Here is a 26,763-nt window from a genome sequence, read left to right as displayed (position 1 = left end):
AAAATAAACACAACGCCGCAAGATGAAACAGCACAGCCGAGAATATGAGAATCCCTAACGGAAGACGACATTTTGGTTGAGACAGAGCAGGCGATGCAAACATTAGGAAACACTCTTCAGTAGTTTTGCCAATGCAGCTCTTTTCTTACAGGTAATAATAACACCACAATATTCCATTGATCCAGATCTTTTCTCCATAAACACGGGTTTTTTGTCATGACCTGCACAAACTGAGAAATAAGGCTAAAGACACAAAACCTAATATTAACAGTCAAGATACCATTCAAACTTTTACCAAAGTTTGTCAGGTTTAACCTTCTGCACTTAAATATAGCTATTTTAAACATCTGCAGTTTCATTCAATCATTTTCTTCTGAAGTGACTGTATTAAGAGACCTGGTGTGGGCAAGTCAGAATATCGGTCTAAAGATATAGCTGGCACCATGAAAACAGTTCTGAAAAACAGTTAAGTGTGCTTACTTATGTGTTTGGCGAGGTTCCTCAGCCCTTTTTCCCTGAACAGTTCACAGTATTATTCCAAACATTACTAACCAAGCATGACAACAATTTGAGGTTTTCAGACAAAACAAAGTGAGAGGTTAGTTCTACAGGTAACTTTTAATGCAAGTCTTGAAAATTTGAGAAGATTCTGGTATTTTTCCCTTCCCAATACATGTGATTGCATTTATTTACATATATTTTTACCTTTTGCTATACATTTGTATTAGTTATTGCCAGTTACCTTTTTCATTCTTAAACAATAGCACAAATGGTTTATGGTCATGACACGTCACAATAGCCTCGCTTGCCATTTATGCAAAATTAAAAACAATTAAGCCTAAATACTTTTTTTTTTTTTTAAATCTTCTGGCAAGTCAGGATTTTCTCCTCATTTATTAATAGCTGTGCCTAGCAGAACACACCAAAGGTGCCGATACTCATGACTAATCTAGATGAAGTTCAAGTTAGCTGACAGGAGATAATTTTCTTCAGTTCTTCATTCAGCTCTTACTCATCCCAGGTATCTCCGTATTTATTTACTTTAACTAAAGAAAAGAAGAAAAAGTAGTCACATATGACTTAATTTAACTGCAAAGGTTTATCTTATACAGTGCCGAAAAGTATGATGAAATGCATTATCATTTAAAGTGGTGAGCAGGGACCGACATCTAATTAAAGCTACTTTTGAATAAATGGGGAGAAGAGTTTGTTAATCATTATTCTTTAATGAATTATTATTCAATCAAGAGGCCTACTGCGCTAATTCCTGCTCTACAGAATTTGTAATTACTTTGAAACAAACGTAACATGTGGCTGAAACAAAGACAATTGGAGGAAACAGGCAAGGAATGTTACAATAAATAATGTGGCTACATAATCTAGTTACGTGCACAATTGGATGGATTCAGGATAGTTAAAAACACGTTCAAAGACAAACAAACAAAAATCAGTAATCCCTACTAGGAAACTGCTCAGCCATTATTATTTGGCAGCTTCCTTTAGTACAGGAGTGAGTCAGAGAGTAAAAAAGACAGGGTACTGGTCTTAATGGATTTATTCAGAAGTATGTCACGCGTAACTGAATGACAACCAGAAAGTGAGAAGGTGCTCTCTTGAAAGTGAGCTGCAACGTAGTCTGTAACTGACTGCCATCACTGACAGGGTAAAGGATGGATCTATACGATCCAGTAGGAATGCTGACACTAGTCAGGCACCCCTTTATAAATCTACTTGCAGGTTAATCACTAAGCCCACTGTTTATTAATACCTATCTGCAGTAGAACCAGTGGAATAGAGCAGAATGTATGGTCCTTGTTTCAGCGAGATGTCAGCAAACTTAGCATAATGCACTGACAAATCTCTTTTAAGCTGATTGATATTGCAGTGAGGCACAATAAGAAGCGCTCTCAAAGTACAATCTGATTTCCATTTCTATTAACCATGGCAGCTGAGCAGGCTGTGCTCATTCCCTGGAAAATGGTTCAGTCCAGATCACTACTCAGACGCACGTATTTGTACGGCTACAATGAAGGGAGAATGCACCAGCAGATGGAAGTTAGGGACTGCGTAAAACTGGTTTAAACGTGGTTTGTTTTCCCGTATGTCCTTGCAACACAGGGCAGAAACCACTGTCTCCTATTTGCTAGTGTGTTATCTCTGTGTCGTAGGATGAACCAAGGGGTAATGACTCAGGACGTATGAATAGGCATACAACAAATAACATGTCCAGCGTGACACAAGAAGCTAAATCAGATCTTAGCCCACAACATCAGTAGAATCCCTGAACTGTAGATTTAAATGTGCTTCCACTTGTAAAACATTTCTGAACTTCTGTATTCCCTCCTTACTCTTTTTCCCTAAAAATACAAGGAGATAGATACTCTTAAAAATTATTTACAGATCTCATGCACTGCTCAGTGTAGTTCTATTCTCAAAGCCTGAGTATTCTATTTGTGGAGAAATATCTTGAAAAAGAAATGTTGTGTAAATCAATGAAGTGTCAGCTGATGGAATTTAGAAGCAATCTGAAACTACAGCTTCAATAGCTTTTTAACGTCTCATTTGGCATAGTCACGTGATAAGAGAAAGAGGCTTTCATCCTTGAAATAACAGATTTAAATCAGTACCCAATAATTGTTTATAATTTTTATTTCAAGACCACGTAGATCTGTCCAAAGACAGATGATCTGGAGAAAGTAATTCACAAGCATGAAATAGACTGACACTCTTAAGCAACACCGTTCCAAAGCTCACAATTACGGCTTCAGAACTTTTTGCATTAATATACTTTTCTATACTTACTACCACCTGTTATGCCTGCTAGGAGACGTTAGCTATTCCTACAAGTCTTGTTGCAATGTGATTGACAAGACTGGACACTGCATACAAACGCAAACGATTCAAGCTGACTGGTCCAGCAGAGTGTTAAATGGTAAACCATCCCTCTTGCCAACATCACTTTCACAGATGTCGCACTAAATAAAACATGTTCTAGAGCAAGCAATTACGAATTGCTTCTGTGTCTCCTTTTCAAAAAATTGATGGAGTCAAAAAGTTGACTGAATGGCATCTTATTCTTCAGGGCATCGCATTCTTCTTATGCTGTGTAAAGTTTTGTTTTTCACTGTGAAAACAAATCTCAATATTGCTGCCAAATACGGTTTCCTTCCTTTAAGTTTTAATGTAGAAAATGAACCTCTACAAACAATGCCTCTATAGAAATCCTCTAATTCCACATGAAACAATTCATAAAAATAAATACCCCCCCCTTCAAAACCATCAACTGTGTGCTCTATTTTGAGAGAACAATGCTATCTAAACCATACACCCCCTTCCATAGCTAAAACTCTACAGTATAGCTCTGAGCTCAAAGAACTCTGTGTTGAAAGAGGTTGCTTGATAAATTCAGTAAACCAAAAGTTATGAGATTTTCAGTCTGGCACCAAGCAATATGGCTGGAGAAGAGGAATTATAATTTGCTATTGGAAGATCAATATTTTTGAAAAAAGAATTAATTTGAAATATGAGACTACAGACCACATCACATGTGAGATACCTGCAGATACTGTAAAAATAAATTGCTTAAAGGGGAAGCAGAATTAAGCCATTTTTAGCATTATTGCCAATATTTGAATTTACTACGTATTTCTGTAAATCTGTGTATTACCTTCCTTAACTGGTTTTTCCTGTGAGAACTTGCTTGGAGTTTCTGCCTTTGGTGGTAGCATTACCTCATATGTCTCTCTGTGTTTATTCCTTAATTCCTCGTATGTGATGCCTTTTTTTTTACGACTTTCTTCTGGAATTGGAGCAGGATCTGAAAACAAAACAAACACCAAAATACTAGAAATGGTGTCACGCACCAAAACTTGGCTACAACCTGTTCTAGAATGCCAGTTAATTACAGCTCAATCCCAAATGAAAAGGAGCATGACAGCTGCAATTCTAAATGCAACTGAGAATGTATGTGGTCTTTAATTAATCCATTCCTTTTATCCTTTTCATTTTGTCAAACTGCTTTGGAAGATTGGCAGTTAACTCCTTTTCTTCATTTTATCCAATGGAAATCCTAACAACCATGTGTTGTTGATGGATAAAATAGTTCTGGTCACTTTATGTGCAATTTATGATAATCATACATGTCACGTATTTATGATTTCTGAAGAGAAATCTAAGTGAAGCTTAAGGGTTTGCATTCAGGCTTCAAATTTTGCTTTCAAAGAATTAGGACTACATCCACCATATGTCACCCGATAAACATTTTATCCTTTTATCTACATTTGTAATGCAGAATCTTGGTTCTATAATTAAGGTTCTGCCAACTATTGATATTTGTGACGAAGTGTAATTACAATCTCCTTGACACATCTACATTCTCTCTAACTAAAACCGAGTTGCATGCAAGGGCTTTTTTTGTGAAATAAAACCTTTTCCATAAAGGAGTTAAAAAACGCAAACTAATTTGAAGTTCGAAACTCTGCATTTGACAGTAACTTCCTCCTTTGTGTACCAGAGAGACCTGAACTCAGAATCGTGTGTTTCCCCTGCAATAGCTGAGGACAGAGTTCATACTGGAAAGAGGGGAACAGCTGCACAGAAACAGTGCTTGAAAACCATTTTAATTCTCCGTGAGAAAATCAGCTGTTGCCAGACAGAATACAATATGCATTCAGTTCGCAGAAGGTTTAAATGTTTGTCACATTATTAAAAACAGTTTAATGTCACTGAATTATAGGAGTATACAGTTACAGCACCACCGCTGGTGAAAATGAAATCACTTCAGAAAGGCTAGCAGACAAATGGTAGAGACTATGGTTTATTTAGTGCAGTGAAAGGATGGCATATTCACCTTAATTTCAGCCAAAAAGAACTTCAAGTCAGGCTGAGTTCTTTGCAGGTTTAGTCTCACAACAGATTAAACCTTTTAAGTTAATTTACAATCTTTACTTGCAATTAGAGCTACAAAACATGAAAAAAACCTGAATTTAGTTTACAGTTAGAATGCAAAATAATACATATATTTACCTCCTGTGTAAAAACAATTCTGGGAACTTCAAGCTGTTTCATTCAAAAGCACTATATTGTACCATGTATGTTTGCATGGGATGAAAATACATAGTTTAGTAAGAGAAGTATCTAAGAGAAAGGCAGAGTCATCGTACTACAAATTGCTAAATATTAAGACAAAACACACCTTGAACAGTGTAATCAGTAATTCCTGTAGGTGAAGATTCATTCAGGGAAGCACTGAATGGAACGGGTTCATAACTTGAGAGGGCTCTATCTGTTGAACTATAATCATCTGAATAGCTAGAAGAAAGCGAGAATCCAGCTCTGGGAGAAGAAGATTCAGTAAATGACTGAGAAGGCATGTCTGAAAATTCAGATTTCCGACTGGAACGGCTGGAAAATAATACAATTAAATATTAAATACAGAAATACTAAAGTTAAAAATGGAACTATAAGAGTAACAATATGTGCAGTTCAAGAAAATACTCTTTTATTTTAAATGGTTTAGTTTCCAACATGAATTATAGTCTTAAAAAAAAAGTTTGGGTTTTTTTTTTTCTTTACATTGCAAAGATCTATATCATCCCTTCTCCAACACTCTTCCCTTCCTCCCAGAAACTTAGCTCATACCTGAAAATCTCCAGATCAGAAGACAAAAGAGACAAAGTATTTTGCACTTTACAAGACAAAAATGACAATCCCTTCCCCCAGGGAGTCTTCAGACAGAAAAAACACATCAGACACAAATAGTACAGGGTGTGCCCATGTAACTAGTGGTAGCATGAACTATAGTTATTTTTAAAGGCCTTTTAGGAAGAGTTTGCAATTTAAAACCCTTCATCATTAGAAGCTGCTGTAATTGATCAGTACTGAACATCAGAAGAAAAGGAGAATGAAAAGCTATCTTGGGGAAATTAAATTATGAAGGTTTATGGAGTTGCTGAATTCACCAGAAACATTAACGAATTTTCTCTTAAGAGGGAAAGGTAAGATCATACAAAGGACATTCTGGAGACTGATGCCTGATATTCTAAAGCATTCGCTACCTACTCAGAACGACCCTGCAAACCACTACACAACATGTCTCTCTATCAAGAGTGCCACCCCTTGGTGCCACTAGAATGTCTCTAGAGTATTTATTCATTTTTTACTTTAAATTTCTGCTTAGCTGTACTTTTAGTTTCATATGAAAAGCATTTGCAATTAGTCTTTGTTTTACTCTCACAATAAACATACAGAGCTAAGCCATTTTATTGCCTCAATTATATTTTTAAAGTATATGCAAACACAGCTTTAAAGAACTATCTAATCTTTTAGCTCCTTACCTATTTTTAACCGCAAATCAGAGTTACCAAATTATTTAGTGGACATATAATGACCATGAAAATGTAATGATTTCTGTTGCTGGCTTAAAAGAGTAGCATGTATGGACAATAATGCAACTTGAATGAATTTAAATTAATCATTCAACCAAGGGAAACAAAAAAAAAGGAATTTATCACTTAGGAAATAAAATTTTACAGATGCAAAAGAATGGGCCATTAAAGGTTGAAGAGACTTATTGGTGCAGCAGATGATGGCATTTAAACAGGTTCTCACCTAGAGTAAACACAGTTAACCACCATGACAATTTCTTATTAGAAACTGGGGGTGGTGAAGGGACAAGTCCAGTTCCTATTCAGCTGAGCTTATACAGTAAATGTATGAAGTGGTAATTCCTAAAATTATGTATGATGCCATAAAAATGTAAACATTTTAGAATAAAGGTAAATCTTGCAGACAAAACTGTCATAAATCTGAATTTATGATGTAATTACAAATGTAATCAAGTCCTTTATAAACAATTAACAAATCTTAGCACATACATAGCAGGACGACTACTCACTATCTAAACACTGTTCTCCCAGTTTTGAATCAAGGGTTTAAGTGAGATATTCCGAAAGTAGTTTGCAATTAAAAACTACTTGAGGTAGAAAACATTTTGGAACAAAACAGGAAATAGTTTTAAGAACCTGATGAGTTTCTCATATGTACAGCATAATGCTGTTACAGATGTAAAGGTTTTAAACAAACAGCAGTAAGTTTGACCACCGTGCTTCTTCCTGCACTGATATTGTTTACTGAGTTCTTTCCTTTGATAAACACTGAAATCATTTCCACCCTCTTCCTACTTCAATCCAACTAAACTATGGGAAAAACTTCCAGAACATAACACTATTTTATTTCCATGAACTTAGTTTACTTCTAAACTACGGAGGCAACTTCTGCTGTCACACTACTGTAAGTAAATTCCACAGGAAAACATCATCTTAATTTACAAGGAATACATTTTGCTAAGTAAAATGTTTCTTTTTCTACTCCTCAAAGTGATCAGTTGTATGTAAAGAGCTCAAAATGTGTGTTTTATAGCCGGCCAACTGATACAGATACAGCTTCCTGAAAGTGGTAGATTTGGGGTAATAGAGGAAAGAGGGAAGGTTCAGCTCTGAAGGTCTTTGAAAGCTGCAAATGCAGCCTTGATCTGTTAGCGTTTAAAATGTCCTATTCAAGAATAAGTTTTAAATTCAAAAGAGAATTGAATTCTTACTTATGTGAACTATGTCTCTGAGCTTGTCGTAGAACATCTCCTATTGGGGAATCCTTCAGTTTCTTAAATTTCTCGCTACAGATTGGCAAGTAGGATATCTTTCCAGCCAGGTATCCACACATTCCAGCAACTTTTTTAAAAGAAAAAAAGACAGTTTTATATGCTGCATCATAACATTCAACATAGTTTTAAAATAATAATTTCAAATAAATTATACAGTATCTTGAATAAAAGAAAAAAAAAACAGTTTAGAACTAAACCAAAAACATGCAGTAATCATCTCTGCTTCTTTTCCAGACAAAGGGTATGAAAAACAAATGCAACAGCTGAACAGAGACATAAAGCAATGATTTAGACATGGCATGAGCATCAGATGATTTCAGCTAGTACTTGATTACTGAAAGGTGACAAAAAAAGGAAAATAATTGCAATCAGTTTTTCCCAAGATCCAGAAATAACCATTAACTATCAAAGATGATAAAACAGTCAGGAATAGGCAAAGGTAGTAAATTCTGCTAATTTCATCCATCAGAACAGTCAGATCTTGAAAAGGCTTTCACTAGTATGAAGAGAAGTCTAAATAAATTTAGGATTAGGCTCAGTATCTCCTGAAGAGGATTCTATGCTTTGGTTGCCAGAGGGCAAACAACTGAATTAGCTGAACCCTCGCTATCTCTAGGCAAATGCTTTCAATTTAGTGCATGAGATATTTTCATCTGCTAGACAGGACATAAGAATAAATCATCACGATAGTTCTTTCTGGGCTTCAAACTGATGATTTCCATCAACTGGCTCCTTCAAGTTTTGTGAGTGGGTCAGAGTATGAAGGAGCATGAAGGATTCAATGGCAATTAATAGAAGTTTTGTTGTTGACTTTGTAGGAGAAAAGGACTAGATCCTTCTTTCATATGCAACGAGCATTTTCTAAATACAAAGACAAAAGACTCAATCTTCTTTAAGTCAGGAAAGAGTTAATTACCAGTAACATTAATCCTCTGAGGTCCTCACACTGTAGATTACATCGCCTGGGAATCAATATAAAAGGGGATTTTACCCTACCCTGTACTGAAATTGTGATTCCTGTCCTAATGCCTGTATTTTCCAAAGGAGGTTAAAAATCCTTTTCCAAAGGAAAAGAGAAGAACAGCCACAACTATGAGTGAAGTTTACAAATGAGAAATGTAAGGGTTTAGCTGTTTCACAGGTCAAAAAAATTGGAAGACACCTCAAATGCTATAAATATGCGCAAAGCGAAAAATGGCCCAACAAGAATTCAAACTAAATATTTAGCAAAATAAAGCTAAGCAGCAAAGGTGATTAATCTCTGGCATAAATTACAAAGAGAAAGTCTTTTCTTGAGGCCTTCCAGTCAAGAAAAGTGGAAGCATCTCTCTGGAAGATGTTTCACCCGAAGTAATCATTGGCTAAAATATTTGGTTTCTCTTATTACAGAACTAACAGCCAGAGGATCCACATTTTTGAAGTAAGCACAGTAAATTAGATATTGTTGCTCTCTGCTTCTTCTGTATTCACTGTGACAAGACCTTAGAGAAGCTGATCAGAGATAGATAAAAGAGGCCAGGTCCCACTGCAGGCTAACATAAAGTGGGACATATGGATCTTACCCTTCTTTGCCAAAGAGGGATAGAGGACCAATAGCTCTATGCTATGTTGAAGGGGATGCTGTCAATGTAGTGTATCAGTCACAAGTAACTAGAAGTTCCATTAAATTGTCAGAGTGCCTAGAAGACTACTGAAAAAAGTTATGAGTAATTCCTATAGGCAGGAGAACATCCTGGAATCTGAAAATTCCTATCTAGAAAATGAAACACCTCTCAACTTCCAGATAAAACCCAGAGGGGCAAAGCAGGGAAAGATGCAAGACGGAGACTGAAAAAAACCTAACTCAACTATGTTAGTTAGATATAAAAGACCAATTACTGTAATCAGGCATAGATACGCTTCAGAAAAAGAATCTAACAACCGCAAGTGACACACACCATTATCAAAGACAGACTATTGTAATCAATAGATGCAGAAGCAGTATGCTGAGATCAGTGACACCAGAAAAGCAAGAACTGTCTTGAACTGTCTTACTGTTGTTCAACATCAGCTAGCTACGAGCTAGCAGTGGTGCCTGGAGTTGCATATGCTCTTCTTTCAGAACTCACGGAGGAAAAAAAAACCAAACCAAAACACAACTGCACTGCTTCCTTTAATCAGATTTCACTGCAGGAGGAACGTGCAGTTAAATTACGAGACATAATTTGGACCTGTAAACTATGTTCCTGGCAATAGTTTTCAGGAAGATCCTGTAGACAGTAGGGGCATCTGACCTAAACAATATGAGGATGAAACGAAAACTGCTTAACTCAGGCCTTTTACACTCCAACTATGTCCCAGAAAAATCCCTGTATTTAAAATGCACATAAATCACACGAAGTTACCTACCGAAAAACAACCAAAACACACACTTTATGGAAAATTTTTTTAGTATAAAATGAAAGTCCCTATGCCTACCAGTGTACATCGAAAAGGAGAAGCCAGAAGTATTTTGGCTTATAAGCTTAACATCAAGAATAGTTGGTCTGGTCCAGCTGTTCCTTATTTTTTCCCTTGATTTCAAAACATAGTTCTATTAAATGGGAGGAGTGTAGCCCTTAACTAGAAACGTGTAGGAGATAACAGGGAAATAGTAATTCTATTATTTATTAGAAACATTGGGGTTGTAACATTGTTTGGCATTTGAAGAAAGCAAGTAGAATTTTGCATAAACAAATGGCAGCCCTAGTCTGTCGCATTCGTTTATCTGCCTAAACAACACTTCCTTCACCACAAATGGTGGGTTTTACCCTCTTCCCACTGAAGTAAACTGTAAGAGTAGCTGGCTGTATCTGGGCAGATTGGCAAGATGGCAACTTCCTGTTTTACTGTCATGTATTACATTGAAAAGGTTACTTTATTAATTTATTTTTGATTATACTTAATCCAACATCATTCACATGAAATTGCTGTTTTCCTACAATTGTACATACATAATGTCCAGGAAAAAAAGGCACTAAAATAGGCTGAATGGGACAAGTGACACGCACGAATAAAGACCTTCAAATTAGGAAGGGAGGGGTGAGTGTACTCTGGCAAAGTAATTTAAAGTAAGCTTGTACAGTATCTATTTACAATGTTTTTTATCTTAAATTCTTACATTACACTTGTCAAGCATATTTCAAATCTCACAATTTTATGGAAAACCTATAGTCAAAACTTGTCCAAAAACATGCTGCACAAATTCAAAGATGGTGAATAAATGAAACGTTCTACCTCTTGACATTGAATAGGTTCTTGCAGTATGAGATGCTGTAGTTAAGAAACATACCTAAAAAGTTGCTGACTGATAGAATTAACTGCAGCAAGGTGAAAGTTATTCATCAGATATATCAGATCATTTACTCCTATCTTCAGGCACAGTTGTACCGATGTAAGCATTGATTCTATGATTCTGCAAGTGCCAGATTCTCCACCTGGGACAGGGTAATCCTGGTTATATGTACAAATTGGGGGATGAGAGCCTGGAGAGCAGCCCCACAGAAAGAGATCTGGGGGTTTGGGTTGATGGCAAGTTGAGTATCAGTCAACAGTGTGCCCTGGCAGCCAAGACAACCAACCACGTCCTGGGGTGCATCAAGCACAGCACAGCTAGCTGGTCGAGCGAGGTGACTGTCCCACTCTACACTGCACTGGTGCAGCCCCACCTCGAGTACTGTGTGCAGTTTTGGGCACCTCAATATAAGAAGGACATCAAACTATTAGAGTGTGTCCAGAAGAAGGCAACCAAGGTGGTGAAAGGTCTCAAGGGCAAGACTGTCAAGGGCAAGAGGAGCAGCTGAGGCCACTTGGCTTGTTCAGCTTGAAGCTGAGGGGTGCCCTCACCGCAGTCTACACCTTCCTCAAGTTGGGCAGCGGAGGGGAAGATGCTGATGTCCTCTCTCTGGTGACCAGCGATAGGACACGAGGAAATGGAATGAAGCTGTGTCAGGAGAAGTTCAGACTGGACATCAGGAAAAGTGTCTGGACGATGCTCTTAGTCATATGGTTTAGTTTTAGGTAGTCCTACAAGGAGCAGGGAGTTGGACTCGATGATCCTTATGGGTCCCTTCCAACTTGAGATATTCTATGATTCTATAATTCTATAGAGTGGAGTCACAGTGGATCAGCCAGCTAGTCTCGTGGGAATTATATCTGCGTAACAGACTCCAGAACCAAAAGCATGAATACAAGCTGAATTTATATGTAGCTTTTACTTACACGCAACTTTCGTAAAAGAGCCAAATCTTGAGCTATCTCTTAGAACACCTGAAAATGAGGATCAAAGTAATTAGTAATAAGTTATTAAGAATTATGCTGAAAAACATCAGGTTTTTCATCAACTGTAGGTATGTTTGTAGGTTATTTTGTAGTTATGTTTGTAGGTAGCAGGTTACTCTTTTACACTTAACGTTGAAGAAAATTCAAGAAACCCTAACATCTGAATTCCCCATAAAATCATACGGATCTAAGAATTACCTTTTTAATCATATCACACACAGTATTACTACACACTATAGAATATATTGTTTCATAATCACTGAGATACTGCATTTGTCAAACAACATAAAATGAGCATGAATTTGATTTTAATGTCAAGTTTTGCTCCTTTAGTTTTAGGAACTGCAAGTCATGTAGCTGAAGAGTCTGAACTTCTTTTAATTACAAGTAGATTAGACATTATATTATTACAGTAACTTTATTAACAGCAGAAATATATTTCATCTGAGCAAATCCAAATTAACCCAAAGTATGTTTACGCTTTACCTTTCCTAATTAAGAAACTAGTTGCAAGCATGCTCGCTGCAGCCAAAGGAAAAGCTGTGAAGAAGAAGAGAAGTTGCTTAAAATACGATTTTCAATATTTTCAACCACATTTAACAAAATATGCAATAAAATGAGAGTTGCTAGGCCTTACTAAGCTCATTTGTATAAGAATATAAGTATATATATAATTAACAAACTGTATATAAATTATGAAACATTCTCAATTCCAGTTTTTAAGACCTACTACAAATTATTCAGTACTGGTTAATGAGTCATCCTGTCTTCATTAGACTTCATGCTTCCTAAAATACAAAAGCCAACGCCAGATGGGATAAAGCTCTAAGGACAGGATTCCAGGTCTAGCTACAACTGCTACAGCATCAAGATGCAGAACTTCAAACCAGAGAAGCACACACAGTTCTTCAGGACAGAAGGCAAGTTATGTAGAGGCCAGTGCCTCTAAACATTTTTGACAACCGAAAGTCTTGATTTTGTTTTAACATAAGAACTTTGGAAAAAGTCTAACTCTTATAGTTATAAACTACATTGATTAAAATTAGGTAACCTGTTTTATTCACCAGCAAATTAAAGAACAGGGCAGCTTTTTCTGTAGCTCACGGATCAAACTATACAACTCAGGGGCAGGGTAAGGAATGCAGAGAAGACAACAAACATGGAACAGCATTACTGCCTATCACAATCAGCTTAACAGTTCATGTCGATTTTTATCATATTGGAAGAGTTCAGGTGGCAGGAAGCATTTGAAGATGGCAAGAAACAAAAGGAATGCTTATTTCAAGCAATGATAATTCTGATATCGGGAAGATTAACTTTGAAACTATTCGTAAAGACCACCATGCCTATACAAGATACAGTGACACTGAAATAACGAACATGACAGAAGACTAAAGTTAATTACATTAAAGATTTAGATGTGTCATAATGAAATTACATTTTAAGCAAGTCTGAAAATGTAGATATTACAAAAAGGCTCAATGACTTTAACTTTGCCTAGGGGAAATTTTTTTGCAACAGCAGCACTAGATGTTTATAGCGTTTTGATGCACACAATCTGCTAATTAAGTCCATATTTGAAGATAAATGATATTTTTTAGAATTTGGACAGCACAGTATTAAATATACTTTGCAAACTAACAGTTTCTTCCTTCACAAATTCTGACGGGTCTAAACTAGGTTAGGAGTCCAACCAGCGTTTTAGGGTAAATATGACTGGATGTCACTTTCAAAAAAAACCAAGCTCCTTGGTTCACAAGCACGATTACAGTAACACTTCAAAATAGAGAATAGAATCTTCCAATCTATTAAAGATTAAAACCCTGATGCTTTTAGAGATCCTAGACCTAGATTTTCCAAAATTTAGAGTTCTAGATTTTCTGAGATATAGAATGGCAGTGCAGATTTGAAGCTAAATTGTAAGAGGAAAAAAAAAACCAAGGGAGGGGGAGCTTAAAAAAAAAAAATTCCAGAGAACTTATTACAGAGGACTTCAGTCTAACCCCTAGAGTTTTGAAATGATTTATAGGCCCAACACAAATATTCCGGACATCAAAGACAGGCTACGCACTTTAGTGGAAACAGCTGCTAGTATAAATGACATATTTAGGTCATATAAATGACCTAAAATGGCAACTAGAAATTAAAAGAGTAATACATAAACGAAAATTGGGTTCATACATAAAAATTAATATGAATAATTATTCAAGTGTAGAAAAAAAACAAAAGCAGCTTAATAAATCAGAAAATATCAATGCTTTTCACTGCTATGGGCAAAAAGTACTTTTTCTGCTTCAGGAACAGAATAAATCCTAGGAAAAATAATGCAAGGCTGATATATCAACAGCACATAATTAGGAATGGGAATGTAATGTATCCTAGTCAAAATGGTTTTATGGGGAAAAAGTGGTATCGATCTGGTTTAATTTTGTTAGCAAGCTTAAAAGTGCGAAGGATAAAATTGTAGATTGTAATGTAAATTTTTATGGTATTAGCATTTATATTATACGATGTGATTAAAAATTAGTAATACCAGTAAAGCATATATTAAACTGAATTATGAAATTACTAGCAAGCATTTCTGAAATAGAAACTACTGCAGAACAGAGAGGGTTTGTAAGAACTGGTAAAAATTTACTACAGCTTGAAATTTGAATAAACCAACTGAAGATGCACAAATTTATAGTAATATCTGTGAATAACAAGAACCGGTACAGTCAGAAGTGAGGAAGTCAGGGCAGTCACACAGGCAGCCCATGCTTCTTGCAAAGGGGCGTTCAAATAATATGAGTTTAATACAGTGAATACAACAATCTAGGCACATGTAACGCAGAACGATGAAACAAAGACAGGAGACCTAGAAAACAGCGACAGGCCTTAGGCTCTCCCAGTGAGGTAAAAGCAGAGTACACAACTCCTGAAAAAAAAAAAATCTCTCAATTACTGTTGTAGCTCCCTAAAGTGAAATTACTGAAGAAACTAATTTGGGGCTTCTCAACAATACCTTCATGTTGTTTCTTCAGTTTCTGTATAAAGATGAACAGGGCAGTAAGTTACATTGCCAATCAAGAACTCACAGCAGAACACCTCAGGAACAAACAACTCCCTCCCCTCTTGTCTTCCAGGAGAGAGATTATCAATAAGCCATAACCAATCACCATCTTACCCGACTCTTTTCACTTATAAAAATATAAGGAAAATAGCTAGATTTTAGCAAACAAGCTGAAGGTTTCCATGTATTTGAATAAAAGTGGAAGAGGAGAATGCCAAAGCAATGGAGAAAGATAAAGCAGAACTTTGAATCATTAATTCAAAATCACAATGCCTCAGAAGTTGCCCCTGAAAGTACTGGCTGCCAGGAGAAATCAGAGCCCCAGTGTGCTAGATTTAGCAAATCAGCTGCTAAATTCTTCATCCGTCCTGGTTTCTGCTAAGCCACCTATCAGCACCAGGTGTAATCTACTAGTGTGTGATAAAACAGTGGGTAACAATCACATCAGAAGGCTTGGTCAAACCTCTTGACCAGGTGTATAAAAAAACAGGTATGTCTTGAACCTTTGGATTACAGAAACAGTGTTAAGAAGTAACGACATCAATTCTCAATGTTTTGTGAAAAAAAACCCAAACAACATAACCTTGGTATTTCAGATAAATTAAGATGAGACACAAAGTATTCTGTGAAAACAATGCAAGTTTATTATTCCTATATACTAGCTGTAATACAGGCATCATTACTGACTGCAGAATCATGCTTGAGAATCTTAGCTTTTATTTACAGGGAAAAAAGCCTAAATGTCTGGCCATGCACAGACACTGAAATTTTCTCCAAACATCGAGCTGAGCGACTACTTATACGTTATTCTCCTCACAAGTCTCCAGGAAGACGGAAAGCAATGGTTCTAAGCTAAACTATTTTATTCATGCATTCTAAAGAAAACAACAAAAATTGAAAATAAAAATATAGACATAACAAAAACAAAAAAATATTCAGATGCATAAATAAATGAGACTCCATTAATTATATCTATTTTCAGACTTCTAATAAGCATATTAATTTAAAATATGAAGGGATCTTGTTATAAAGCGTAAACCTTACAAAATACGTTGCACCTTTTACAAAATTCTTGTCCTGCAAACTCTTAATAAATGTAAATCCTACATGGATCAACATTTACTGGGATGCAATTTTAGACCATGTGAAGCTTGCTAATGAACTGTTGTGATATATCGACCCGGGCCTGCCCTCCCTAATGCCTCAGATAACAACAAAAACTAAGGGTGGAAGAAAGGCAAACCAAGTTTACCAGCAAACTGAACTTACCTCTATACCGGGCACTCTCTTCAGCACATTCCTTGAGAAGTCTTCTTTCCTCCTCTGTCGGCACATAAGGCTTAGGTAGTTCCCTCTTTCATTAGGGAAATAAATTAGAAAAGAATGAGCAAAAGAAAGGTTTGGGGGGATTTTTCAATTAAAAACTTTGTCTAATTTTCACACCTTGTAGGGCCTGTACTTTCATGCAGCTATACTTAAGGAACTGGTGCCTTTTGTCTATAAATGTCACATGAAATAATCATTAAAAAAAATTCAGTGCTTCTACAAAACACATGAGAGAGCGGAAAATATTTTGCGCATGCTCAAATCCCAAGTCGGTCCTCTCCTTTTTCTTCAGAAAAGCCTGCTTTGGTCCTTGCAACCAGCCTTCCAAATCCATGAATTCTGACAGCTCACTAAATCCCTTTTTAAAATATTTGTCAGGGTTTCAATTACACAGTGCGTGTTGTCCGTTTACACGCATCTATTCAGTGAAAGCTGCCGAGCTGTTTTGCCAGCAGGTGAGAAGTTTCTACCAGAGGTGCTTGACCCTCTCCTGCCGTGAAAGGCGTGCGACGAGGCACCCTGCCAGGTCGCCGACCGGGAGAAGGGCAGATGTGAGAAGGGCACCGGTACCGGGAAGGACACCTCTTGCCGGGACCGTGTCCCCCTCCCCGCCCCCCGCGAAAGGCCGCCGGAAAGGCCTCAAGGGCACCGTCCCCGCGCCTCCGCAGGCCGCCAGGGAGCTCACGGCAGGGGCGGGCGAAAGGCTGACAGGAATCCCCCCTCCTCAGCCCGCAGAGGGTGTGTGCAGGCCCCGAGCCTGCCGCCTCAGCCTCGGCAGGAACAACCCCGAGCCCCACCGGGCTCCCACACAGCTCTCGCGGTTTCCCCACAGGCGGCGCCGCCGGGCGAACGACAGTACCTCGGCCGGGTCGCCGACCTCCCCGCCGCCGGGACCCTGCCCGGCCTCCATGGCGGGGCGGGGAGGACAGTGCGAACGCCCGCTGACCCGGAAGTCGACGCGACGTTGTTCTCCGCGCTGGCTCCGTACGCATGCGTGGAGGAGGCGGCGGGGCTGCCGCTGGGGGCGCCCGGCCCCGCCTTGGCGGCCCCGTTAAGTGTCGTTAGGCCGCAGGGCTCCCGCTTGGGGCTTGCCTGGGCAGCGGACGCTCCTTAAAGCCCCAACCCGCGCTCCGCGGCCTTCTCCTGTGTGGAAACCCAGCGGAGAGGCCCTGCGGGCGGGCGGGCGTCGGGGTAGGCCCTGAGGGCCGCGGTGCTGCTATAAACACCGTTGCTGGTGAACTCGGGGTTGCGGCCGAGGGCCGTGTGTTTATTCGGGTTCAGCAGTAGTGTTTCCTCGCTGGGAAAGTCGAGTGAGGGCGGTGGAAGGACCCGGAGTTAACAGCTGAGGCTCAGAGCGTTCATTTCAATGGAGAATGTTTTCTTCCTGTGCTTTATCTTGTTTCCTTCCTGCTTAACGAGTGCCACCCTCTAATACATGTGAGAGCAGGCACTGCTTCAGAAGTGGTGAATCCCTCTAAAGGTAATCCTTACACGGCTGGTTTTGTTTTGCGCAGCATTAATACATGCGTTGGTACTTCTCGGCTTTGTAACTGACTTGCTTTTTTTGATAAACGGTAATAAAAAGCTTTTATCCGTCCATGCCTAGCTTGAACATTAGGTATGTTGCCAATAGGTATGTTAACTGGTTGCTAAAGATACATGGCCAAAACTGACTAAACAGAAAGGATGCCTGTTACCTAGAAAAGACCTGGCGGGCAACTGTCTGAACTTGAAAGTGGTAGAGGTTTGGTGGTTAGGATTGTATTGAAGTGGGAGATGTGTGCTTGCCTCTAGCTAATGCTGTTGAAATCGCAGCATTAGTGGATGCTTGCAGTTTATCAGAAATCAGGAAAAGCTGAAGGGGGGGGGGGGGAGATGTTTCTGATAGTACAATGTATGCTGTGGTGTTTTCTTGTAAACATTCAGTACTGTGGCTTGAATTCACCATATCCTGATCTGCTCCTACTTGCTTGGAATGCACCACTCCCTTTCAGCCTTTCCTGGAGCAAGCCATTGTCTCTTCACCCTGGAATTCAAGTGAAGAGGCTTAAATTGCCACTGTCTGATGGCTGTACAAAAAAAGGCCATGCCTGAAGATAGTAGAGGAAAGGTTTTAGAGATTGAAGGTGTCTGAAATCAGTAGGGAATGTGGATGCAAAATGTCTGAAATTAGTAGAGAATGAAACTATAAAATGAACACTGTGAGCATGTGAAGGACCTAGGACAAAAGGACGAAGGAGTGTGTGTAAATAGGTTTGGCTGCCTGGAGTGGCCGGCTGCACCAAGAAAGCTGGAGAGGAGATGAGTTTCTGAGTATTGGATTCTTGAAATAAGCTGGGAAGATAGAACCAGAAACTATGTATTGTGGGGTTCTTAATTCATAGTTTTCATCATACAGTAAAGCAGTTCCTAATTTCCATGAGATAGCTCTGCCTGATAACGTAGATTACTTCCAACTTTCATCTCTGCCAATCACCTGGGCCTGCCGTAATGAAGCACTCTCCAATACATGGACATCAATTATGCACATCATTAATCGGAAAGCAAAAGATTTTGGCCTCATCGGCTCACAATAGTTTTATTTATGGGACTATAGCACACTTACTAAGGCAATTTATTTCATGCTTCTTCCCACTTGTCTTTCAGCATATTCTAGGCAAAGAGTACAATGGTTTGTTAAAGCATGCGTTTTCGTAGGGTAGGACATGTTTATGGACTGCACCTTCTCTAAACATGGAGCTTCAGTGGGGGAGGAAATGGATATCAGTCTCCTTCCCTGAAGATGTCTCTGAGCTGTTATTTTGCCTCTTTATTGTAAAATTAATAGTTATCCACTCAGTTTCCTCACTTCCCTATCCCCAAATCCCTTAGACTTCCAATGGGAAAAAAGAATTAAAATCATGCAGCAAACCAGTGAGTTTACCGTCCTTTCAAAAATCTTACCTAATACAGTCTGCTTGTGAGATACTTAAAGGTACTTAAAAGTTTCATCTGGTTACATACATCCATTTTTTGGCTTAGAACTGCAGTTGTAGGGCCATATTCAGCATAGATGGTAGAGCATACCCACGACCTCGGCACTTCGTTCTCTGCCCTCAAGCCTTTTTTTTTTTCTTTTTTTTTTTTTTTTGAAGTTCACCCGTAGAAAGAAATCTTAACAAGGACACCCTTTTTGACATCTGGTTTACTTCTAAAACTTCCTTTATGCTCATGCCATCTTTCTTGCAACTATTGAGAACTTGAGTTTAAAATTGGTGATGGTATGGTCAAGTCCTTCTGATGCATTACATAAAATCTTGTCCTCGGACAAGGCTTAAGGAGCTAGCTTTTTAACCCCTTTCTATAAATCTAATCTCTTGAATACTATTTTCCCTACCTTCTCCTTTGGCAGGTGCCATTATCCAATATGGTATTTTTGTTTAAAAATCTATGCACTACAGTAGTCCTTTGGAGATGACAAGGTAACATTATTTCTTGGGGAGTTTTGAGCTGTTTGTTTTAATGACATACACAGTAACAGCTTGATGTTTCAGCAACTGTTTTCTAATTGCTGTTTTGTGTGTGTGTTTTTAAACATGTACAATCTAAAAACTGATAGACTATTTGTGAAGAGGAATAGCATAAAATTATGTATTTTTGCACTGCTTCAGGAGTCAAAAAATTCTTTTTATATGCATTACAACTCACTTATCTATGACTCTAAACTTTTTATCTTTTATGACTCAGTATCATCCAAGAGTGAGAAATATATTTGAGATTCAAAATACGGTAATACTGAAACTTGATATTTAACTTTCAGAAACTTGAAATGATTTCTTTTGAAGGAGATGCCTCAAAGAAGGAAAACTTTAGAAAAATAAGATTCTCTTAAAATGAGCTAATTACTTATGTAACAAGGACTTGGTAGGTGTGAAAATCAGATGGTTTCTAACTGCAGTACTTTGCAAAATAAAGTCACTGGTGAATATTCAGAACTCTTGAAGCTGGAGCTCAAGAATTTAAGGTGTGTGTAGACTGTCAAGTGGTTTAAAAGCTTATCTTTTGGATAAATTCTGCTTCATCCCTTTGTTCAACAGTTAGTGGCAGGCTTTATACAGATCCACTGCAAAACAAAGAGTTGGCTTAACAAATAAGTTTAGTTTTACAATACTGCGTAAGACATAACTGAAACAAGTAGACATGTGAAAGTGTTGGAGTATATGCTGATCTGGTAAGGAAAGTTGCCAAAACAAGTATCGGAAGTTTATGTGCTCGAGTATATAGCTGGAATGGTGATTTTCTTTTTTTTGTTGCTGCTGTTTTTTGCTTGACGCTCTGGACAAGAGAGTAAAACACAACAGCCGAGAGCTTCTGATTCTTCAGTGGCTGCCAAGAGTTAACAGGACTGTATTTGGAAAAATCACTCTCTGCCTAATGAAGAAATAACAGCGCTTCATACCAAAAAAGAGCATTGTTGTAACTACAACTGGTGGCAAACAAAGAATCAGTTATTTGCCTGAAGCATTATGGCACATCAGCAAGAAGCAAGAGTGGGTGTCTTTGTGGAGCTGATACTCAAAGCCTCAATTAGTTAGGACTTTACCCACATTGATAATAATTACTACTACTAATAACTGATACTGTAATGTACTTTGAAAAGTACTTTACATGTTCACTAATCCTTAGGGTTATTTTGTAAAGCAGGCAGGTAACAGGAGAATCTGCGTTCTGAGAGTGGTACGATTGTGTATCCTGTAAAGTTCAGGTGCTCAGGGTTAAATACCAATGGTCTGATTTTCATTGGCGGTGAGGTTGAGCTGCTCTTGTTGCAATTACATGGATGTGTATGCCTTTATTGAGAAGACAGGGCTGAGCTCCTAACTTGGGATAAATTCAAAATCAGACGCAACCTGTGACATACTTGCTTCAACCAATTGTCTGAAATTATGCACAACACCAGTAGCAATGAATCCTGTTTTTCTTGTTAGGTGTTCTATTACCCAACACTTAGAATGTGGTACAATTGTTAAAATAGAATAAAAAATATCCCATTCACAAAATTCTTAAATCGACAGGAAAGAGTTAACCTGAAAGATTCTTCTCAGCTACCAGTATATAATTTTTTTTTTCCCTCTCCTGCTTTCTTGTTCCTACTAGTTTCTGCAAGTTGATGTACGTTATCTGTCTCAAGGGTGTGCAGCACATGGACATGAGTAGTTGGGCATGAAGGGACCTTTTACTCCAAATAAACCAGAATCGTACAGAGCATGTAATAAAACTTGGAGCTTCTCTTAACAGAGATTGGTAACTGTTGTGCTGGCGCATTTGTTGTTTGTAAAAAGCATACTTTTTACTCAGTTTTGTTTTTGTTGGATGTGCTTATTATAGTACAGTACTTGCAAGACAGGCTTATATTTGACAGCGGAAAAATGGTGACTTCAGGATTCTTTCTAATACTGTTTTGCAGATCTGGTGTTATTTTATCATGCTTGACATGTATTTTTTTTCCTTTTTTAATTTTCTTTGTTTTTTTCTTTTCAAGCCTGGAAGTTTTGAGGCACTTCAACAGAAAATATAGTTACTTTCTAACCGCTTAAAATGTTAATGTTGGTACTGTTTCTATTACCCTTGGCTCCCAAATCTTTGCATTGTTTAGAAATACATTGTTACGCTCAGCCGCCAGACCTGTCGTATTGGTGAAATCCCGGCCGGTCCCAGTATCAGATGAATTTTCTGAGGGTGGTGTTGTGAATTGTCTCATTACCTTGCCTTTCCGCCTGTGTCACTTGCATTGCCACAGACCTTCCAGATTGGTGCCTGGGGGAAGTACGTGAAATCGAAGTCAGGTTCCAACGGCGAAAGCAGCCAAAGTGTTCGATCTGCCGTGCAGGGGTGGTGGCAGCTTCCCCGCGGCCTCCTGCCCCGCCCCGCCCCGCCGTCCTCCACGGAGCCAGGCTACTTCTGCGGGGGAAGCCCAGCGGCTGGCGCTGGTGGAACAGCGCGAATCGTTTCTGGCAAAAAAGGCGGTATCCACGCATTTGCGAAGCTGGCCGAGACACAAGTATTTGCCCTTACTCGCTTGGGGGAAGGGCGTTGTTTTCCGGCCGCTTCCCGCGGGCGAACGGCAGGCCGTGAGGAGTGCCCTCAGGGCGGCGGGCACGGCGCAGCCTGTCACGCGGGACCCCTGCAGGGCCTCATCTCTTCGTTAGCGAGGAAACTTCCTTGACCTGACCCAGCCACGCTGCTGCCTGCCCGGAGGGCGGTTTTATTCCCGGCCACCTTGGCGATATCGGCCCCGTCAATTGTTTTCAACGGCAGCGACCGGTCCCGCTCTCGCCGGTGGCGCGGAGGCTTCCTTGGGTCTGAGGCCGCCGTCCCGCCAGGCGAGCCCGCCGCCACCCCGCGCGGAGCCCCGGGGCGCTCCCCGCCGCGGACGAGCCGCTCGGGCGGGAGTTCGCCCGCCGTCCCCCACCCGCCAGGGGAGGCTCGGGGAGGGGGACGGCGCCTGGGAGCGCTTCCCACGGACGGGCTGGCCGGGACGCGGAACTGGCTGCTGCTTCGGCCTATCGCGGTCGCAGGAAGCTGGCGGGCGCCGCCAATCGGAGGCTCGGCTCCCCCCCTTGCGGCCTTGTGATTGGCTGAGGCGTCAGGCGGCCTCGGGGAGGGGCCGGGAGGGCGGGCTGGACGCTCGGGAGCCAACGGGGAGGGGGCGGGGGGGCGGTCCCGCGTGAGTGCCGCGCGCCTGCCCCAGTGAGCGTCGGTTCCTGGTGGAGCGGCGCGTGCCAATGGGGCGGTGGGGGGGGTGGGAGGGACGAGCCGGGCCGTCGAGTTACCGGAGGGGAGAGGCGGCGTCGGGATAAAGCCGGCGGGGGATGCCGGCGGTGCGAGTCGCTCACCGGCTCCCACCAGAGTTGCTCTGAAGGGGACCGTAGCCGCGCTGAGGCGGCAGTGTTCGGGGCTGTGGCGAGAGGCAGCGCTTCCACCGGCGGGATAGGTGAGGCGGCGGCGGAGCTGGGACCCGGGACCCGGTCGTGGCTGAGGTGGGGGAGGAGGGGGCCGCCCGCTCCAACGGAAACGGAGCGTGCGGGGGGGGTGTTGCGCCGCGCGCGGCCCCTGCCGGCCCAGCCCTGGCCCGCGCCGCTTTGTTTACGGCGGGGAGGGAGGGCAGCGTGCCGCCGGGCGGCCCTGCCCGCCGCCGGGGGCAGACGCGGGGCGAGGGTGGGGAGGGGTCGGTGGTGCTGGCGTGCGCTTGGCGCCTCCTGGCCGCCTCCCCGCCGCCTCCCCACCGGGCCGGGGCTCCCGCCCTCCTACTCTGGGGAGACGGAGCCTCCCCCGGCCCCCTCCGCGGCCCGCGCCCTGTCTCCTCCCGCCCGCCCTCTTCCGCCCCTTCCTCTCCGGCTCCGGCCCCGGCCCCGCCCGTGCGGCGCGGCCGGCGGCGGGGTGTGTGCCCGGCCTTCCCCTCCCGGCGCGGTCGGCGGCCCCCCGAAGCCCCCGGGGCGGGCGCGGCGCTCGCACAGCCCCCGCGGGCCGAGCGGAAAGCAGCCGCCGCCGGGCTCCTCCCGCCCCACGCCCGCACCCGTCCGACTGGCTCCGGTCATCCCCCGCGGCAGCGGGGCCGGGCGGCCGCCGGCCTGTGGCGCTCGGCGGCCGCCGAGGCAGCCGCCCCCGCGGGGGATGGTGGGGCCGGGCGTGCGCCAGGCCGCCCGGGAACGGCGGGACGGAACGGGGAGGGTGGCACGGAGCCGGGCTTTGTTCCCGGCCCCGCCCCGCCGCCGCCGCCGGGGGGTGCCCGGGGGCTGCGCGGGCGCGGCGGAGCTCCGGCGGGGAAACGCGCGTCCCGGCTTCGGGTGGAAAGGGCGGCGCAGGCGGGCAGCGGCGCTCCCGTCTGCCGCTCCCGCCCTCCGCGCAGCCGGCCACGCTCGCTCGCCTTTAAATGAAACTTACTTTAAAATCTTGAGCGTCGAAGTCAGATACGTGTGTGTGCGCCCATCGCTTAGTATGTAGCGCTTCGCTAAAGGAGTCCCTTTAAAGATTCGTTTTTACAGTCTCGCGTAGACGTTACCAATGTGGCTCTAAGTATCATAGGGGTTTAACTAGTGTCGTGTATCATGTCCTCCCCCCCATATCTATACTTCCAGTGTTTTGGTTATGTGATAATTCTTGTTGACTGTAACGACACTCGGCTGCTCAGAGAACAATTTAGTTTGTGTCTCAACCAGAAGTCTCAACCAGAAATCACTGGTCCGGCAGTCGGGATAGCTCCAGGTAAAACGTCCTAAGGAATCAGAGGGAAAACAAAAAAAAAAACCCAACCCCAAAGTCAAACCCAAAATATTTTGCTGGTCACTCATACCGAATGAGTTGCAAAAGCAGCTTGCTAATACAGTTTTAAGGAATAGTAAGACAGTCTGGAGATGAAGTAGCAAGAGTGTAACCTGGACTTCCTTCAGAATCACAAATCTGAAATGTGCCTTAGGAAGGATACACTAAAGCAGAAAGCAAGTTCGTCTTTACTCTTATGCACGCTGCACATCTCCCAAGCTCAGACTTCATGTAGTGAGAAAGACTTAGATGGTAAGCCACGTTCATGTAAATGCAGATCAGAGAGAGAGAGGTGTTTATAAGTTGTTGAGGTAGCAGGCGAAGAGATGCTCACGTGGGCAGGAACAAGCAATACGGAGCATATAGAGTACTGTGATAAGGTGATTTGCTGATTGTGGGTTGAGCAAAGAGTGAAATTAACTCTAGTTACTTAAGAAGTGTTTCCTCAATGTGGTGTTTCCTTGGTAGGCTGTTTCAGTCGCTTTGCTTCTGTGTTGTTACTGTCATGCTGAGGATATGTCCTGAATACTTCAGAATCTCTGTGGAAGATTGTTGAGCAAGCGCTGGGAAACCAGACACCGATTCTTATCTTGTGACACTACCGCAGGAAGGAAACAAACCCCTTGGTAAAAATTGTGTTGCAGGTTTATTAAGTCGAGTATTTAAAGATGACAGCGACATTCTCTCTGTCAAAAGCTTCCTTTATGTGTGGTTTGTAGAGGCCCTTAGTGGTACTTGATGGCGGCTGTTGTCAGTAGACAACTGACTTCCCTGGGCGGATTGCTGCTGTGAATGACTCCTTATTTATATTCCAAAATGGATTTGGGTAAAACCTGTGCTGACTTCTCTCTGGAAGTGGTTTCCTTGGAGCAGAGTAGTGTAGTGGTATGTTGCTTTGGGATGTTGTAGAAAGCTGTTGCTGAACTTAATTTCAAAAGAAAAGTTGTTTAATTCTTCTGTGGGGTTAGTTAAGGTGAAGTTGAAATATTCAACTAATTCTGTTGCTGTTTGGCTGGACTAGGTGAACCAAAGCACGGTGATAGCTGGTTCTCGTGTAATAGCATAGTACCTTTGAGGAGGGAAGTTGGAGGGTTGTAAGGCTCTAAGGCAAAAAGTAGAACTGTTCAGTTTTTCACGTTACTGTATTAACACTTTCCAGTCTCATCCTGCTAGGCCTCAACAGCTCAAGAGTGGTCCTCACGTGTTTTTTTTCACTGTGAGTGTTTGTCTTTTTAATTTTGGGGGGTAAAATTAATTGGTATGCTGAAAGTTTTTGCTAATACAATTGAGAACACGCTGTCTGTATTTACTTTTTCTAAGAACTTAAGAAGATTATAATTACCCCTCCAGTGGCTATGCATCAAGGAAAACAACTTGGAAAACAGCGTTTTGCATCAGGAGTTGCCTATTTTATATCTAGTTTTGCATTTCAGGGAGTTTTATCTTGGTCATCGTGTCTAGTGATGGCTACTTCATTATTGCAAAATGACAATTTTATTATTTTTTTTCCATCTGAGTTCCTTAAGAGGCATGTAGGCAAACTTTACACTTTGGTGGACTCGCATAGTACAGAACATGGGTATATAATATGCTCCCTCTGGCTTAGAGAGCCGTCAGCTTTTAGCAATTTTTGTCTATATTTAAGCCATAGCTTAACAGAAACCGTAAGTGTCACGTGCAAATAATAATGTGAGAGGAAGGTGCTATACACACACATAAGTTATGTGAGTTACTGTGAGAAAAATGAAGATAATAGTTCAGGGTTTGTGACCCCATAACTGTAGTTACTGGCCTGCGTTGCCTTACTGGTAGGAAATGCAATGTAGCTTATCCATCAGCGGGAGGGCAGCTGGCTTAGTGCACAGCCTAGCACTGCTTCTGCATGCTCACACCCCAACAACTTTGAACCTTTATGACTTTTGCATCTGTAGTAATCCTCCCAGGAATTACTATGGGCTGGAGAAGAAGTGTTGCAATGTTAGAAGGTTTTAGGATTCAGTGTTATTCTTGTCTGGTCTCAATCCAAATCCCAGTGAACTCCAGTAATAGATGTCAGCCAGGCTGACTCAGCTAGGGTTGCTTCTGCCTTTTTTATTGATTAAAATAGCAGTTCTTCTTTCTAATA

General features: G+C 41.5%; 2 protein-coding genes across 2 annotated transcripts in view; one reads left to right on the top strand and one right to left on the bottom strand.

The window, feature by feature from the left end:
- Positions 1 to 599: 599 nt before the first annotated feature.
- Positions 600 to 17,299, bottom strand: LOC143159430 (OCIA domain-containing protein 1-like). The gene is made up of 8 exons (XM_076336223.1): positions 17,197 to 17,299; positions 16,281 to 16,365; positions 12,446 to 12,499; positions 11,900 to 11,947; positions 7,598 to 7,727; positions 5,195 to 5,403; positions 3,668 to 3,817; positions 600 to 1,046 (listed from the first exon to the last, which is right to left on the bottom strand). The coding sequence occupies exons 1-8, from the start codon at positions 17,245 to 17,247 to the stop codon at positions 1,009 to 1,011; spliced, it is 765 nt and encodes a 254-aa protein (XP_076192338.1). The 5' UTR covers positions 17,248 to 17,299; the 3' UTR covers positions 600 to 1,008.
- A 5,867-nt stretch (positions 17,300 to 23,166) lies between these two features.
- Positions 23,167 to 26,763, top strand: part of FRYL (FRY like transcription coactivator) — a 178,479-nt gene continuing 174,882 nt past the window's right edge. Inside the window, exon 1 of the mRNA XM_076336221.1 lies at positions 23,167 to 23,310. The gene's annotated coding sequence lies outside the window, so the exon portion shown is untranslated. The remainder of the gene's footprint in view (positions 23,311 to 26,763) is intronic.

Source organism: Aptenodytes patagonicus, chromosome 4, assembly GCF_965638725.1.
Source record: "Aptenodytes patagonicus chromosome 4, bAptPat1.pri.cur, whole genome shotgun sequence".
NCBI lineage: Eukaryota > Metazoa > Chordata > Aves > Sphenisciformes > Spheniscidae > Aptenodytes > Aptenodytes patagonicus.
The sequence above is the reverse complement of the archived record's forward strand: the minus strand, read 5'-3'. Positions and strand labels throughout refer to the sequence as shown.

Bases quoted from the DNA above. Each gene is read 5' to 3' on its own strand.
- LOC143159430 (XM_076336223.1), bottom strand. From the start codon at position 17,247: ATGGAGGCCGGGCAGGGTCCCGGCGGCGGGGAGGTCGGCGACCCGGCC. The intron at 12,500-16,280 runs GTAAGTTCAGTT...TCTTCTTCACAG, and splicing joins AGAGAGTGCCCGGTATAGAG to CTTTTCCTTTGGCTGCAGCG. The intron at 7,728-11,899 runs GTAAGTAAAAGC...CTTTTAAAAAAG, and splicing joins CTCTTTTACGAAAGTTGCGT to TTGCTGGAATGTGTGGATAC.